The sequence below is a fragment of the Saccostrea echinata genome, unplaced genomic scaffold, assembly GCF_033153115.1.
Source record: "Saccostrea echinata isolate AGI-Se365-2 ecotype Australia unplaced genomic scaffold, CSIRO_AGI_Sech_v1 ptg000046l, whole genome shotgun sequence".
Lineage (NCBI taxonomy): Eukaryota > Metazoa > Mollusca > Bivalvia > Ostreida > Ostreidae > Saccostrea > Saccostrea echinata.
The window spans coordinates 1,364,359-1,382,960 of record NW_026889795.1 but is presented as its reverse complement, the minus strand read 5'-3'; the positions used below and the strand labels follow the sequence as shown (position 1 = coordinate 1,382,960).

Here is an 18,602-nt window from a genome sequence, read left to right as displayed (position 1 = left end):
GAAATATCAGTTATCAATTTCATTGATGGGATATGATTATTGATTCTGTAGTTATATAGTTAAATTATTATTTACAGTTGATATGTAGTATACCCGAGACTTGTATCAGGCAGCTAATTGAGTTTAAGCCTTGTTCCATAAACAGGTAATTAATTGATAAGAATATGAAATATAATACTTTTATCTTAGATAAATGTAATGTGAAATAGTTGCATTGAAATGTATATATTTATTGAGTAATATTGTATATGCATAATATTCATTATCAGGATTAATGTTTTTAATATATTTTAATGCAGTCAAGGGAAATAACTTGTAAAGTACTTTAAACTTTAAGAAGATAGCAAGAGTTATCCTTCTTGTAATATACATATTCCCTTGTAAGTTATTGTTGATTTTTTATGCTCAATATTGATTATTCCTATTACAGGGCTTAACTACAACTATTATATTATCATTGTGTCCATCCATATCAACACTGAAGTATTTAATAATAAACGATGAACCCATAAGTGGTGTGTTATTCTTCACTTAAGGCCACTACTACACATATCAAAACTTCATGGCCCTCTATATATGCTTTAAGTAAAATATAATTCCCATCAACATCACCCTTTTCTGAAAGAGGTTTAAAATCAAAGTTATTGTTAACTAGAATTACCACTCCCCTAGAGTTTGTGGTGCATGAGCTGAAAAAACACTGGTATCCCCACAAATTTCTTACGTTTTCAACATCACATGAAAAGTGTGTATCTTGTAAACAATAAATATTATATTTTAAGGCTCTTAAGTAATGAAAAACATCCTTGCGCTTTGCAATATCACCTAAACCTTGGCAGTTCACTGAAATAATTTTAACCATTTAGAATAATTACAAGACGTTTACGAGTTGATACCCACCATGGAAACAAACAATCGGAGCTCATGTTGAAACTTAAAAGAGAGAAAGAAAGAAGAGAGTAAGAGCACAAATATAACAATATAGATGAATTAAATTTTTTCAGTAAAAAAAAATCAACTGAAAGTCAAGCTGACTACCGTCATGGAGTTGTAAGTCACATTTTGGAAGATTTAATGCAAGTTATGGCCGGAAAAGCGTTTTGGTAACTATTGTCGAAGGAGGTATGGTAGATGATAGGTTTACTACTATTGTGAAAAGTACGGATGTTTGATTTACTATTAGTAACAACTTTGAAACTTTGGTTTACTGAAGATAAGTTATAGTAAACCTAAGTTTATTATTAGTCTACTACAAGGTTTTGGTAGGGAAAATGAAAGTCAATGGGAAATGAGATCTTGAAATGTTTTAAGAACATAAACATTGAATGAATTTAAACGTCTAGATAATTAAAGTATTTAAAAATCTAGAATGTAGGTAATACCCCAAAGGACAAAGAGAAATAATACAATAAATAAGCATAATATACGTTTTATTTTAACTAGCATTTCTAAGTCAATTTGCAAATATACATATACACAATGTAAATTGTCGTACAATACACATTCAAGAAAAAAAATAAATAATACAAACTTGGGCAATCTGTTCCCTTACATCACGAGAGAACAACTCAAACGATTTAATCTCAGCCTTATAATGTCTAAATAGAAAAAAAAAAAACAAACAACCATTCTACAGTATGCTTTTGCATGTTGGTAAAACTAAAGAAAAGGGATATAAAAAGGGATAACAGATACCTATGTAGGATAATAGCAGACACAATATAGACAATGTTACTAAAATGCCTATATTTTAAAACAGATTATATGTTATGTTAATTCATTCATAAGTATATGCATGACTAGTATTACAGTATAAATTGTATATAAACCACTGAATCCAAATTCGATTGGGCCCTTTTAAATAACATGTAATTTGTATATCGTAGTAGGTTTTTTACAAAGCGAAAAATATGTTTATGCAAAAATTGCTTAAAGATATTAACAAATACTTACACTGCCTGCTTATAGATTACTAAAATACAGATGCTACAGAATAAAAATATTTGGACAACAACAACCTCAGACAACAAATCACAATTTTTCCAACCCTTTCGAGATATCACAGGCTTTATTACAAATGTTATACAATATATTAGAGGCAAATTACGGCAATTCACACACACAAATACAAGTAGAGATGTACATTAATATCTACATGAAATATAGTACAATTTGCATTATATCTACATGAAATATTGTACAATTAAATGATTGTTAAAGATTTATTGTTTGATGAAGTAAAGAGATACACATAGAGACATAAGAGCAAAATTTTGAGAAAATATAAAATTGCACATTCGCCTTTCTTAATACTGTCCAAATGCAGTCTGGATTAAGAATGCAGCTTTGCTGTTACTTTATCTAAGGCATATGATCTTTGAATGGATTACAACCAAAATAATGAAAATATTATGCGGGATTTTTTATATCCTCTACTAATGTATGTTTACATCTTATAAATAATATGGTTAAAAAGAAGCCTAATTACGTTGATAATTAAATAATTAATGAACTTAATAATTATTTGCTAGTGCAAGTAACGTCTACGACATTTGTAATCTCTATCGTTTTCTATCCCGAATTCTGAATATACATGTTTGCTTTTATTTTTACATGTGAGCTTAAATCATTTCCGAAGCAAAATCAAAACACACTGTATTCTTTTTTTAACCGGGTGAAGGCGTATAAGGAGCTGTGCCATTAACAACATGGATAATGTGAACAGTGCGATACTCTGGCTCTGTATTGCCAGACTTGTTAGCCACAACAGCGATGAGAATGATGACAACGAGGACAAGGATAGCGATGACGACACCAATGATGATTGCTTTGGTCCTCTTGTTACATGTCTCCATTTTGGTTTTAACTTCAACGGATATCTCGTTAAACAGTGAAGCCTGAGGGATAAAAAGTGCGGTGTTATACGAGAATTTCAAGCTACTTAATTATTTGCAATGCTTCCAAACTGCATGAAGAACTGAACATATGAAATATGTCAATTCGAAGTTAAATTTACATCTTTAAATTAAGGTCTGATGATACGTTCCTCGAAAAACTGTTTTTGTATCTCTTCTTAATAAACCAGAAATATTATTAATTATTATTATCTTCTGATTTCAAACTGTTTTCAAAATGTCTAAAAACATATATACACTAAAAATTATTACATCAGCAATTCAAGTGATTTCTAAGACGATTATATAGTAATTATCATTCTTGCACAAATGCCTGGTAATGTGCCTCAATTCTTTTACTATCATTCCAATAACAGGTGTCCGTTTGCTTGATCGACCGAAGTAAAATTCCACAAACGGATTACCAAATTACCCATCCACTGGATGTTTGATTTCAATAGAATCAATACAATTTTACATATGAAACACAGAACCCTGCAATATCACTGATGTACGATGGTCGTTCAACAAATAATGCAACAAACAGTATATCATAGTAAATGTAGATCTATTTAATTTTATTTTTCACAGTTGAAACGTTCATTTAAAGAGCTCACAGAAAACCCCATGATGTTTCCTATTGTCCTCGCAAAGAAATTCACTTTTAAAGTATGCATGGTCACTACACTGAGCTGAAAACTGTTTAAAATTATCTCTCCCAAGAAGATGGAAATGAGAGCGTTTGTGAAAACTGTGCTTCTTTTAGAAAATCGCCGAAGAACTCATATTAAAGATATGTCTTTAACGCTGCATAGTTCTCAGATTGGTTCAGCAATTCAAAAGTAAAAAAAAAAAGGAGAGTTAAAATATAAAAGTCAAACTGCTCGATTGAAATTTGTAGGAACACCAAAAATCATCGATGTTATGTGAAATATAATATCTAAGAATGCCAGATTTACATGCAAAGACATTGCTAGAACACTAAGCATTTCATCGTCATAACATTTTATAGAATTCTCACACGGAAATGTACATAATAATATTTCTATCAGATAGATGCCTTATTTTTCTAAAATTTCCTGAGAGAAAAATACGCATTAAATATGCCAACGGTCTATTTAAAACCAAATATTTCAACAAAATAGAAGACTTGTTAAATTTGTGTGATGGTTGACGAAACATGGGTGCAATTTTATAGCCAAAATGGAAGATGAATAATAAAATGTGGAATAAAAGATAAAGCTATTGTTCTTATTATTGTAAAGAGAAACAAGGGCTCCTAGCATGTTTTATTAGTTTTCATTTTTTTTCAAGAGGTTCAGTAAAACATGTACATACACCCAAGGAAGGACCATCAATGGTAACTTTTATGTTCAAATACAATGAAGAAAGGTAAACAAATTTCCTGCAAAGAAGTCCAAATGCTGCCCAGGGTAATTTTCTTGCACCTGGCAACGTTGCTGCAAATAAGCACAGAGAAATAAATAAAATTCTGAAGAAAAGAAAGTTTACAGAGCTTTGCCATTCTCCATATTCGCTAGATCTCAGCCATTGTGAGATCTTTTTATTCCAAAAATGCATAAAAACAATCAAAGGAAGAATGTACAATATTAAATATGTCATTGAAAGTTATATTCATCAGTGTCTTTGGGGCATCCCTAAAGATGGGTATGCTGGGGTTTTCTGGTCATGGGTACAAAGACTTAAGACATGTATAAAGGATAATACGGAATGCTTTGAGGGATTGAAAGTGTTTAGAATATGTATTACGTATTTTTCTTACTTTAAGATGACCTATTGCATTATTTATTGAACGACCCTCGTAATACTGAACAATCACATTAAATGAGTGATTTGTAGTAAACAGCAACACAACACGTGGTCAGACAAAGTCCTTTTTTCTGCATGTGTTATATATGGTTATGATTAGATATTTCTAGCCCAAGGAAGAGATATTCCAAAGATTTTGATTTATAACAATATTTGATCCACACAACAAAGTGCTAGAGTTTATTGAACATCGAAAATGAAACTCTAGCGCTTTGTTGTGTGAATCAAACGTATTGTAATATGCATTCTTTAGCTATCACTTGCATACCGCACCCATGTACCAGTACTCAGGAGCATTGTTTACTAGTTTTCACGTAAAGATTCGTATGAAATATGTGGAGATAACGAACAGTATTCGAGCTCAAAAGTCCATTTAACATTACAAAATAGGAGCAGAGCAAACACGGACCTCTAAGACATCAGACGTGGGATCAGGTGCCATGGAGGAGTGAGCATCCCCTGCCGACCGGTCACACCCGTCGTTTGCTCCTTGTCATGATCGGGAAATAACGGAAAAATCCGTCGACAATTCAGTGTGTAAATAATGGCCTGACAATTAGTATGAAAAACGTCAGTCAGCATTTGACTTAATGAAAGATGTTTTTGCTGACAAGGTCATTATATCGACCATAGAACTTACGAAATGATGATTTAAACGAGACTGTTGATATTCTTGTTTCATCAACTTGTTTGTCAATAACTTACTTCGTTTTCGAAATTGTTCATACGTAGAGAATGCTCTGGCGTATCGAATCAAATATTTTTACCCGGTCAATTCACAATTGAACTTGACACGTTAGATTATAGAAAGTATTACTGTTATACAAAGTAAGACAGGCTTTGACTGACCACGTATTGCTGTTTTCTACCGTAGTAAATAATCATTCAACGTGTTCGATGCGATTGGTCAATACTCTCGGTGGTATTTGAGATCCTGTGTTTTATATGTAAAGTAGTATGTTTTTTTAACCAACCAGCCAATCAAAGAGTAATATGGTAATCAACGTGTGAACGTTTAGCACGCTTGATCAAGCAAAATGACACGCTGTTATTGGAATGTTAGTAAGAGAAAACCTGTTAAAGTATCAATATTTCAATCCCAAATTCTTGGGAAAAATATATACAATTGAACTCCAATATCTCGAACACGGATGTCTCGAATACCACGGATACCTCGACGTTAGTTGGAATTCCCAACTGCTTTTTTTCTTTGTTTATTTTTACCTAAATATCTCGATATTTTCACATCGAAGTTTTTTCTGTTTTTAATTGACTCATTCAGTTTGTGATCACGAAATTTGACTGTATAATTGAGGAACGTATCGTCTGCCCTTAATGGATTTTCTTTGTCCCGTAAGTTGCGGAAAAGATACATGTAAGTGGGGAAATTTAATACCATATACAAATGTATATCTGTGCATTATCTTATGCTTTTCTTAAACTTATGGACGCCAAAAATGGGATACATTCTTTTCAGTATGCTAGTAAGAAAATATTATATTTTTTCAGTGGAATGAGGAAGAAAAATTAATTACAAAAATGAAAACAACAAAAGAAAAATCAGCACCAAACTTCTATCGTCCAATAGGATTAATAAATCTTCATGTTTAACCGTGATTTAATTTAAATTTGTAATATACATGTAGTGAAAAGGCTTAACTTTTAAAAACTAAACCTTGTGCTTAATCCCTTTGTAATTACAAAGTGCAATAAAATATGTTCAAACCAAAATTAGTATTGCGTCATGACCTTGCTGTTCGAATCTTAAGAGGATTTCTCTATGTTCCTATGAAGAAACATAGATTTTTAGTATAAATTTCTAAGTAAAAGTTTGATCCCCTGTTATGTGTTTCAGAGGAGCTAAAATGTCAGAGAGAAAAGGTGTTACACAGTATTTTTTTTGGGGGGGGGGGGAGGGGGTTATACGTAGTTTTTTGTGAAAGAGATGTAAGTTAATGTAATTTAAGCATTTTACGATTATCAGAGTCGAAATTGGAAAAATTTCATGCCTTTAATAAATTGTAATGTGAAAATTGAGGATTCTTCTTCAATTTCTATGAAAGTTAAACATTTAGTGTGTAATCAAAAATTAAAACGATAAACCCTACAAGGACACCGAAATAGAGATAAGAACAGATAGATACAGGTATATGAAGATGATAGCATCCAGTGAACATTGGATAGGGTGTAGGAAATGCATTTTCCTTCTACAGTATGATATTTTGACGAATTATAACATTTTTTTTCACTAAAATTGCACTTCCGATGTAGTATCGATCCACCACTTATTTGGAGAAGATATAGTGATATTTTTGAAAATGGTGGACTTTGTTTTCTTTTGTGTATGTATCATTGTCGAATATTCGCGGTATCTACGCAGTTTGTTACATGTTTGAATAAAGTGAAAATGGCGTTATCAATCAACCACTTCGAATCATCGAATGATTTTAATATTTTATAATGTACATTAGGTGGGTTATTTTACAATTAAAAGACAGTCTATGTCTGTAAGCAATTATGTATCCTGTAACACTGACATAAATCAACGAATATAATGTAAAGGAATTGTTTTAATTGGTGACAGGGTAAAACAACGTAACGTGTCTGGATGGCAATGCTTACAAAAGTATGTACGATTTTGATTAAGATGTGATACAGTTTGGATGAGATTGACCACCTATTGTTCGTTGTTGTTGTTTTTTTTTTTTTTGTTTTTTTTTTTAAAAAAACCTCTACAGGTCCATAGCAGCGGTTTTAAACGTGTGTGTGTGGGGGGGGTTAACCTCCAGAAACAAAAAAAGTTATACGGTCCAAACTCGAAAATCTTATTTCTTGTGGGGAGGGGGGGGGCTTCCTTTTAATTTGGTACATTTCTTTTCAAATGCTGGAATTCGTCAGTAGCAACAAAAACGGGGAGGGGGCAACAAGCATCTAAATGAAAATATATATATTAAAATATTAAAACTAAAGCAAAATACTACACTCAGAAAAAAGTAATGCACCCCTCCCCCCGACGTTCTCACTCCCCCAAGTTCTATGGGCCTGTACAAACATGGTATAATATTATCAATATAACAATATGGATTAAACACCAAAAGATTGCGTTCTCCCGAGCAATGATTCGATCGTTAATCGGACTGAATTTGTTCCTGTTATGTTGCGTGCCTGAGAAAGAAATTTAATTCGGACACTTAAAAACGAATAATTGTCCCTAAGCTTTGTATCCATCAAAGTTTTAGAAAAGACACATTAAAACTTTCTTGATGTTTATGTCGTACTAGTAATATTAAGGTAAGGGCAGACAAACTTTCCTCGAATACTAGTATCTGTTTTGTATCTCTTCGTTACATAGAAAAATATTTCATGTAATTATTTTCATCATCTTGTGGTTTCTATTGTTTTCAAAATATCTTATAAAAGAAAATCGCCAAAAATTATTATATTGGCAATTTAAGTCATTTCCAATAGGATTATGTATTAAACATCATCCTCTTGTATTTTGCACAGATGTCTGGTAAGGACCTCACTTTTTTGTGAGTAAACGTGCCAAACTGACAAATTCTTGTGGAAAATTACACGTTTTTGAGAAAAGTGTCGTCTGACCTTAAATAATATCTTTTCAACAAGTACATTTGTATTTGAATGAGGAATCCTGTCGTGGAATACTCCGCGTTTTTGCACATATGCCGTCACTGTGGCAAGTAGTTTTCTGCAAAGTGACAACATCAGAAAAGAAAATTTAAAAATAATTGAAAAATGTGAAACAGCAACTGTATTTATAAAATTTGGACATATTTCCAAACTGACAAATAAAATTATACAACTACCTTACGAAATTAATAATATCCTTGTATTTAATCAGGGAGTAAAAATATCATATCATAAATGTATATTCAAACCAGAATGAAGGATGTGTTTCATAAAATGCTAACCTCTGGTGAATGCAAACATCACCCAGGCATGACCTTCACTTCAAAACAAGCATCACTTGCAACTAGAGGTGTTATTTAATCTTGATGTGACAGATAAAGATCAGGCTCTGAATATTCTATAGCAAGATCTTGAAATTCTAAAGCAGATGAGTTAATTAACCACAACTCATTATAGCTTTCATAGTTTACAAGAGGAGCAGTTATCTCATATGCCCATTCATTCCTATATAAAATTAGGAATCTACCCCACCAACCCAGCCCCAAACCGGATAACGTACAGAATTAAAATTAGTATCAAAATTAGCCTTACTGCCTGTTCAACAAGGAAACCTATACTTAATAGGACTACCATAAAAAGTTATTAGGGAAAAAAAACAGAAAAATTTGCGGATGGTAGAATGACAGACAGAGAGACACAGGAACCCTCGAACTTGGGGCCAAGCATTTCACAATTTTGGAAGAGACACCCTTGCTCATCATAACTATGCATTTAGTTTGTTTGCTTAATACCCAGTAGCAGAGGAGAAGATTTACAAAGTATTAATGCATTTCCGCTATAAAATCAAATGAACCCCACCTTAAGGTACTACAAAACACCAATTTAATCTATTTTAACTAATTTCTTAAAATTTTCGTGAGAAAAAAGAATGACATCCCTATATTGTCAATAATCAATGATCTTTGTAAGAAAAATAATAAGCTGTGACATGTTTTCATCATATTTAAAAAAAAAATAGAGACGTCCTATATATTGGTCACTTGGGAGTTTACATTTTAGAATGTGTTTATGCTGTCTAAATGCGATATGTCAAACTGTTATTAAATGCAGTGTAACTTTTGATCCATAAATAGTAGAGGGCTGATATTTGGACATATACGGTGAGGAGTCTCCATTCTTTATCTACAATAAAGGTCAAGGTCATATTAAGAGGTCAAAGGTTGTGACGTCATATACTGAATCTTTCACTTTTTTGCCATTGAATTCTTTTTAATCGCTATCTGAATTCATCATTTCAATTTTCCGTATTTTGACACATTATAATCTGTGATCCATTTCACTCAATCTGTTGATTTTTTGTAAAAATTGAATCATACATTTTCTCGTAAGAGAACTTAAAGTGTAGCATATTTTCATGTGAATTTTCAATTCTGGAGCTGAATATGTTCTAGTTTTACATCATATTTTACTCAAATTTACCAGTATCAATATCTTTTACTGAACTTAAGCAACAAAAAGGCTGCCTCAAGATATAGCCATAAATGGCAAACTTATAAACGTATTTTCAAAATTGAGGAGTTCCAACTTTCTGATTGGTTGTTTATAATCGACGAATTTGCATAATAAACGACGATATTTCAGCGAGTTTGCCCACGGGTGATAAGTTTAAGACGAGGATATATCGTGGGTATCCAACGATGGCCCCACTAAACCTCCGGGGGGGGGGGGGGGGGGGGCAAAAACCATCAAATTCACAATATTTGCACCCCTTCATTCATTAATGCTATATTCCAAAATTGGTTGAAATTGATTGAGCAGTTCCTGAAAATATTCAAATGTTAACATACGACAGATGACGACAGACGACCTAAACAGTGGATTTTTCTCCTTCCTTTGATACTACATGCCTGTGTAAAGTTCTATTATACTAGTATCCGTAATATCACGAACGGTATTTTCTCCATTTAAGTGCATTTTAAACAAACAATCTGGTTCGCATTGGTCTACATGATTTAGAAATTTGAAACTGTAGCCTGCCTAAAGCAGAACATAAAAATGTTGAATTTTTCATCGAAACCAGAATGTTGACAGTCTCGAAATCGTTATACATTTTTAAGGGTACATAAAATAAAACACGTTTTAAAACATTCTTTTCTTTGGTATTGGAAACATATTAAACTTTTGATGCCTTATTTGTAAAATTTTTTTTTCTTTTTTCTGCTTTAGATTGAAATGCATTAAAGGGACCTAGACACAGCAATATTGCAGTTTTTGAAATTCAAAGATTCAAACATTCTTCAAAACATCATGTCAAACACCTGTGCTTGTAAACACGGGCATAAGCTCTGTTATTGTTAATGTTAACGTTTTACTGGTCGTGTTCATTCTGCTTACTCTGCACACATCACTGAGCACGGATTAACAATACTGGTGAGTTGGTTTTGCTTTTTCATTAATACACAACAAATTTTCCACTTTTCTTAAATACTGAAATTGCAAGGATGTGTGTCAATCAATCGCGTCCCAAAACTGGTAGTTTTAATAGTTTTCAGATAAAAAAAAGTTTCTAAACACACTCTTATAATATTTTTGGTGATACGCTCTGGCAACATATGTATTTATACTGAAAATTTTAGAAAAATATAAACTTCAAATCTGTGTCCAGGCCCCTTTAAATATTAGTTTAACATTATCAAATAAAAATGTATTTTGAAAACAAAATCAAAACACATCATTTTGATAGAGGAAATGTCTGTAAATTATCCATAAAAAAACAAACAAATAATATTCACTGAAATAACGATCGAGAAATGGTACTCAGAATTCGACGTCTGTATTTTACGCCATTTTCACTTCAAAACACGTCACAACCGACGGTGGATACATGAAAGTGTGTATGCAATTTTAAAATGGTTACATTAATTATCTCTTCATCCACATCAGTAAGTCTTGAAAAGTCACAAATCTCTCTCTCTCTCTCTCTCTCTCTCTCTCTCTCTCTCTCTCTCTCTCTTACCTTTTTAGATAGTTCATCAGCTCGATCCTCCAGATCATCAAGATTTTCTTCTCTTTCATACAACTTGTCGACATTATTCTGAGCAATTTCTTTTAACTCTCCTAATTGGCCTTTCACTTCCAATATTTTGTCAGATGTGTTCTTTTTCTGAGGAAAAATAACTTGTGTGTCTTTGTAAGCCATTAAACTTTTTTTTTTTCAGTCAGATCTCAAATGATATAGATGAAAAATGGTGAAGCTTTCAAACAACGAATGATTTCAAAATTTCTACAAACAAGACAAATCTGTGAGCAGGGCATAAAACACAGACCCCTGGAAATCCAGAGGTCAGATCAGGTGCCTAGAAGGAGTAAGCATCCCCTGTTGACCTGTCACACATGAGCCCTATGTATTGACGACGTAGAAATACATTCTGTAGTCAAGTTTAGTATAAAAAAAAAAGGGGGCTAGAATTGGTATAAAACACATTAACTAAAATACGACCCAATGACAGGTTATATTTGTTAACAAGGTCATTATATTATAATGACCATAGAATTTACGAAATGCAGACTTAAATCGAAGTTATTGAAATCCCTGTAATATCAATTATCTGTCAGTAGCCTGTCTCGGTTTTAAATGCTCTTGAGTATCGAATAAGTTGGGAGATGTAAACACTATATGCAGGTGATAGCGGAATATTACTACATAAATAAGGAAATTAATTACGTTGACGATGGAAAAGCTGAAGTCATTTTGTTTGTCATACAATTTAGTTGTTAGTTGGCCCTTATCGTCTATAGTCAGTAAACATCTAAATGTGAAAGAAATGTGGAAGACTCAGAGGTGTCTTCTATTTCAAGCTTACTCAGATATATCGAGTCGACATATAAATGGAAGTAACTATTGTTAATTGAAAAATGTCATCAATATATCTGAATGTCCAGTTTAGCACCACAGCAAGTGTGTTTTTCTTCTCATTTAGAAGATTTTGAATAAAATCTGCCTTATAGGAGTATAGAAAGTCGGCTATAAAGGAGCACAGTTAGTGTCCAGCGAAATTTCAACAGTTTGTTGGAAGATCTGGTCTCCGAAAACTACCTAAATGTTATTTAAAAAAATTAAGGAACTCAAGAATCCTTTTGATATCAACTGTAGAGTACTTTTTTATAGAACCAGAGTGATTTTTAACAACGTAATTTTTTTTAAATCACAAGATACGAAAGTTTCCACGCTCCATTTTGTTGTAGATCCAGTTACATATTACAATACTTTACAACACCTCCCCATGAATTTGCTTTTTCTATCGTATTACATCTCCACACTGAAGTTTAATTAAATGAAATGGTTTTTCTTCGTTTTACCTACCTTGACTTCTTCATTGTCACCTGGCTGACCTTGTTCCATCAAAGGGAACATCTCGGGTTCATCTGAGTCCGACTTCTTTTTCTGTAGGAGGAATAGAATATAGAAATACTAGATAAGAAAGCCTCATCTTTTTATAGATACTATGATGTTTGATAAAGTATCGTAACTAAACCACCAAGACCCACCTTGCCCTTCCTTTTTATTGCTTTTATTATCTTCTGTGGCATTTTTGTCTTTGGTTTGTCTTCCTCCTATAATTAAGCACCTTCTTTTCATTTTCATCCAATGTAAATTAAGAAAGGGTTTTTTTTTAATAAATCACAATGTGTCTTTTTTTATGCAAAGTAATGACAATGATTTTCAGTAACCTCATTCTCTGATTCCATGTCCTGAAACACAAGCTCTAACTGCCTCTTCCTTTCTTCCCTATCTGCCTGGTAAAAGAATTGCCAATAAATATTATCAAATTTCTTATTAAAACAATAAATATAATAATCATCTACGAGGGCTGTTCGAAAATTATTGAGACAATTACTTTTACTCCACAAAGGACAGAGATAAATTCATGAAAGTTCGTCAACATTTCATAAAGAACAAATAAAACAATTGTGCAAAATTTCTAATTTATAGGATAATTAAATAGGTTCCGGTGAAATTATAAACAAGCATATGTGTATTGACCTGGAGCAGCATCGCTACGTCATTTTTCGCCTGGTCAGACGTTATTTTCTCATTGTGAATGATCGGGAATCGTTCAATCTACTTTCTCTGTCATTTCATATAACATTCCAAAAATTCAAACTGTATCTTATAATTCTTAAACAATTCTCCAAAAAAAATTAAAATAAAACGTGTCCTGTTGCTACCCCAGTGTAAAATATACACGAAGTGTCATATACAGGTTGACTTAGTATCATGCAGTACCGAGTTATGCAAGGCGGGTCAACGTTATTTAGTCCGTAATAATTGATGGTCGTCCGAAGCTTTTGTTTTTACTCTGGTTGAATTATTTGTGAGAAAAAATATACCAATGAAAAAATAAACCCTTAGACATGTTTTATTGCATTGTTTTTGTTTTAGCAGGTCATTTAGTCTGGACAAGAGTTCTCAATACCGCTACACAAAATTTTAGGTATGCTCGCTGCTCCGCCTTGACGTCAAAATCCGTTTAGTCGTCGTTATCAGATTGCTATACCGCGCTTAAATTTTTTAATGATCTCCGTTTTTCTGATCGAAATTCTAGCAAACTTGCACAAGATGAAGTCAAAATTAAATCGAAAAATTATATACATAATTTGAATTATTTTCGCTCTCACTATGGATCCACTGGGAGTTTTTTTGTTGGTGTTACAAATTTTCAATATCTGATTTCTTGTAGGGTACCCCTACCATTGACACATTTATATACCATTGAAAAGAAAAAATAAAATATTTTAAAAATATTTCTTGCTTTTATCAATTCTTAGTGTTTGTCTTACGTATATGCAAATTTTCACCGAAAAACATTCATTAGAAAGAAGAATATACACAATGTCTCAATAATTTCCGAACAGCCCTCGTACAATTTACTAACATGTAATGTTTTGTGATATGTACTTTACTAGTCACGGCTTAAAATACATTTTCATATATCTAGATGAAATCTAGCTGCAGAACTTTAGTTCTCTGGTTTAGAATATTCGGACAGATAAACGATTAATATATTCACTATTTACGGATGATTCACTTGTCCTTGTAGCGACAAAGATCCACCTAAGCGTGTCCACCACTTTACTCTTATCTTTGCTATTTCGAGGTGGAATATTGAAAACGAAAGTTTTTTTTTTTTCTAATTAAATTCACGATAATTGCCGATGATCATGTGCGTTTCAATTATAGTATAGGAAAATCATCTCAGTTGTGATGCAATATTTAAGGTACAAGCAGTATATCCGGTGGAGGCCTATCAAAGTTTATTGGCAAAATGTATTCATTTATAAGTATAGATAATGTCATATTGCTCAAGACATACTCCTACCTCACTTTCTTGGACCTTCTCTTCAAGGAGTGTGCTAGAGGATTCTTCCAAATCATAGGGTTCCTCATATTGACTCTTAAATGAAAATATTGTATCATAATAAGAGCATTTCAAAGACAAAAATCATTACAACCAAACTTTATATCATGTATTAAGAATTTCTTCTCACAGTAAAGTAGGAATGCTGTGAGTTGTCCAGTCAAGGGCCCTGTCCCAAAGTCAGTTCTCTCATTTACAAAATGGACAGTTTGGGGTTTAACATACACGTATATAAAACATGATATCGAATGACTCATAAGGTATCGTCTTGATTACGGAAACACTGGGTAGTTTGAAACGCCATATTTTTTTCTTTAGTATTAGCATGTTTATTTTCTGTAACGTTTAATGGACTTTTGAGCTTGAATACTGTTCGTTATCTCCATATATTGCATCCTAGGTATATGTTCTTAAAAAAAATCAAAATTAAAACTTTATTTATGCATCATATTTCTTATGTTAGCATTCTCAACAGTATCAGGCGAAAAAAATATATCATTATTTGACTTTTATCTGAAAATATACCAAGGGGAGTTAATCGTCATTATTCTTACTATTTTCATAAATAAAGTGATGATAAAAAGTGGTCAATCTCAAAATTCTTTAAAATACAAATACAAATTTGTAAACAGGTCATGAAACACGGACCCCTTGAAACTCCAGAGGTCGGATCAGGTGCCTAGGATGAATAAGCATCCCCTGTCGAACTGTCACACTCGACATGAGGTCTGTGTATTGATCAGATAGATGAAGTAATCAGTTGTCAAATTTAGTAGTAAAATATTTTGACCTATTGGTATGATACATGTCAGTCAAAAAACGACCCAATGATACAATGTAGGTTGTATTTGCAAGTAAGGAAATTACAACAACCACAAAATTTTCGAAATGCTAACATTAAACTAAGTTGATAAAATCCCTGTAAAATTAACGTATTTGTAAGTAGTCTTCTCCATTTAACAACTGATCGTTCTCAGAGCATGCACTGGAATGTCGAGTAAGTTGGGAAACATTTAATCCATATGCTGGTGATCGTGGAATATAATATAAATAATTAAGGAAAGCTGTCAATGGAAAAGTTGAGTCATTTTATTTTGTCATATAGCTTAGTTGTTATTTAGCCATTATTGTTCATTGTTAGTAAAACATCCCAATATGAAACAATTATGGCAGACTCAGTTGCGCCTTTTATTTCGAGTTCACTTGGATATATCGATTCGACACATGAATGAAAGTAACTATTGTTAATTGATAAAACATCCTCGATATATCCAAATGTTGAGGCACTGCAAGAGTTTTCTTCTTCTGATGTATAAATGTTTAAATAGGAATTATAAAACAGGTCGCCTAATCAAGGCGCACAGTCAGTCCCATCGGTATTCAAACAGTTTGTTGATAGACCTGGTCTCCAAAGACTACATAGATAGTTTTTGCTATATGCCAAATGTTAATACATTCTACTACAGAATATACATAATCTTAACTGAATTTGTTATCCCCCTTGATCAGAAGTTTTTTATATCAGGTCTGGATTTCTTATGAAACTCTTTCATGTTCAATTTGTCTATGGATTGTGCTATTTTTGAATTCTTGCACATACATTTACTTTTTATTGTATGTATCAGTCTTTGTTAAATCTTACCTGTTCTTCCACTATCACTTCATCAATCTGTTGACTTGAAATAGCTATAGATGAGTCTTGCTCATTTGACTCCTAATGGAAATGATATAATAGTATTCCAAAAATCATTAGTGTCACAAAAATACTTTAGCCATTATTTAAAACTATTTTTAATAAAACAAACAATTCAATTTTCAGCTTTAACAAAACTCCAGCGAAAATTAAAATGTAATTGCCTTGAAACGAATGATCTATTTTTCCAAATAATGACAAGAACATTACGATTGTTACGAAGAAGACATCTCCAAGCTAGAGCTTACCAGAATTTTGGAGGATTTTCTAAATGACAATGTCTTCATAATTGAACTCCCTTTCTTCTTTTTCTGTAAAATACAACAAAATAAATAAATATATTCCTTTTATTTTCTTTTTACACTTAACAATTCAATTCTTTCTGGTAAAACTCAGGCTAATTGTATAAGGATGATAACCTTGGTTGGCTCGTTTTCCATTTCAATATCGAGTGTTCTCTCATTTCGGGGTAGTGTCTATAAAAACATCAAAGATAGTTTACGCAAATTCTCACGAAATTTAACATAAATATATTGACGGAAGCATCAACTTACAGCTGATTCTATTGTCACGGTGGCGGATCTAGGTTTGCTGTTCTCTTCAGTAGGCGACTAAAAGTAAAGACAGAAATGGTACGGATTTATCTCTTTGTTTGTTTGTTTGTTTTAGTTTTGTTTTGTTTTTTTTTCGTTGCAATTATATTTTATTATAATATACACCTTGTTTTATTATTAACATGAATAATAAAACTACTAATAGTTAATATTTCATAATACTCAATACTACTAGACTTCTAGGCATCACTAGAAATCTTTGACCATAGTCATCATGCACTATGAAAGGTAACGCTTCCAACTTTAAACCACAAAGATTAAGGAATTACCTTGATTGTGTCACATACTCACTATTTACCTCCCCTATATGATTAATACTTGAATACTGAAGAATTTTTTAAAAAAAATTTAAGAAGATATTATTAGATCCTTCCTTTTACAATAATACCTTTCCATTACAATTTCGACTAATAAGAAAATCTCCCTTTAGTACGCTAATACTGATCACATTGCTTTAATTCCTTCTTTTTTCTTATATGTACTTGTAAAGCTGACATTATATACATTATACACATACATGTACATATGTTATTTTGGTTAATTAAAAAGTTATAGACTTCATTCAGCATCAAATCATACATTTTTTTAAAAAGCTCTAATTATTTTAGCGGCTTTGTTTTGCACAAACACAAGTCAATTAGCGATCAATTTTATATTTCAAAGATAAATTCATCCCGAGTTTGTGTGTAAAAATATTAAAATTTTGAAAAAAGATTTCAATTTAAAACTATCATGTTGATCATCAGACACAGACTTTTACTTATATGGAGTGTTCGAGTAGATTATAGGTCATCAGACGCTGGACTATTAGTTACAAGGATTGTTCGATTTCGAATACAGCTGTTACTTAGAATGTTTCAGTAGCTTATTAGCTAAAGTGTTCAAACAGACTGTCACTTACATAGAGTGTTAAACAGGCTGTTACTTGCATGGAGTGATCAAGTAAGCTGTTACGTATAGTGTACAAGTAAGCTGTTACTTAGTGTGTCACTTACATGTAGTGTTAAGCAGGCTGTTACTTACATGGAATGTCTGAATAGGCTTTAACGTACTTGGAATGTGTTCGAATAGGCTGTTACTTAGAGTGTTCAAGTAGGCTGTTACTTTGAGTATTTGAGTATGCTGTTACTTGGAGTGGTCGAGTAGACTGTTACTTAAAGTGCTCGAGTGGGCAAGTTACTTAGAGCGTTTGATTAGGCTGTTACTTAGAGTGTTTGGGTAGGTTGTTACTTACGTAAAGTGATTTATAATAGACTGTTACTTACATGGAGTGTTCGAGTAGGTTGTAGTGTTTGAGATCTCTGCTTTGTCACCTCACTCACCATTAGGCTCTAAAAATTGCAAGTATTGCGTGTGAATATGCCCCATTTCTATAAAAGTTATAACAAATCATTTACTCTCCATGAGACTTTTAAACATTGCACGTATAAGGTGCATGTATGACTTTGCCTCATTTCTATTAATGTTATAAGTACAGATCAAAGGAATAACACAACTATAC

The 18,602-nt window shown here is 32.3% G+C and overlaps 1 protein-coding gene across 1 annotated transcript in view; it reads right to left on the bottom strand.

The window, feature by feature from the left end:
• Positions 1 to 1,413: 1,413 nt before the first annotated feature.
• The window catches only part of LOC133202274 (probable serine/threonine-protein kinase kinX), a 31,020-nt gene continuing 13,831 nt past the window's right edge, over positions 1,414 to 18,602 (bottom strand). Inside the window, exons 23-33 of the mRNA XM_061338067.1 lie at positions 18,367 to 18,432; positions 17,042 to 17,098; positions 16,907 to 16,963; positions 16,736 to 16,798; positions 16,437 to 16,508; positions 14,756 to 14,830; positions 13,107 to 13,172; positions 12,924 to 12,989; positions 12,739 to 12,819; positions 11,392 to 11,538; positions 1,414 to 2,897 (exon numbers count right to left, since the gene is read on the bottom strand). Coding sequence (XP_061194051.1) covers positions 2,667 to 2,897; positions 11,392 to 11,538; positions 12,739 to 12,819; positions 12,924 to 12,989; positions 13,107 to 13,172; positions 14,756 to 14,830; positions 16,437 to 16,508; positions 16,736 to 16,798; positions 16,907 to 16,963; positions 17,042 to 17,098; positions 18,367 to 18,432 — 981 coding nt within the window. The 3' untranslated portion in view covers positions 1,414 to 2,666. The remainder of the gene's footprint in view (positions 2,898 to 11,391; positions 11,539 to 12,738; positions 12,820 to 12,923; positions 12,990 to 13,106; positions 13,173 to 14,755; positions 14,831 to 16,436; positions 16,509 to 16,735; positions 16,799 to 16,906; positions 16,964 to 17,041; positions 17,099 to 18,366; positions 18,433 to 18,602) is intronic.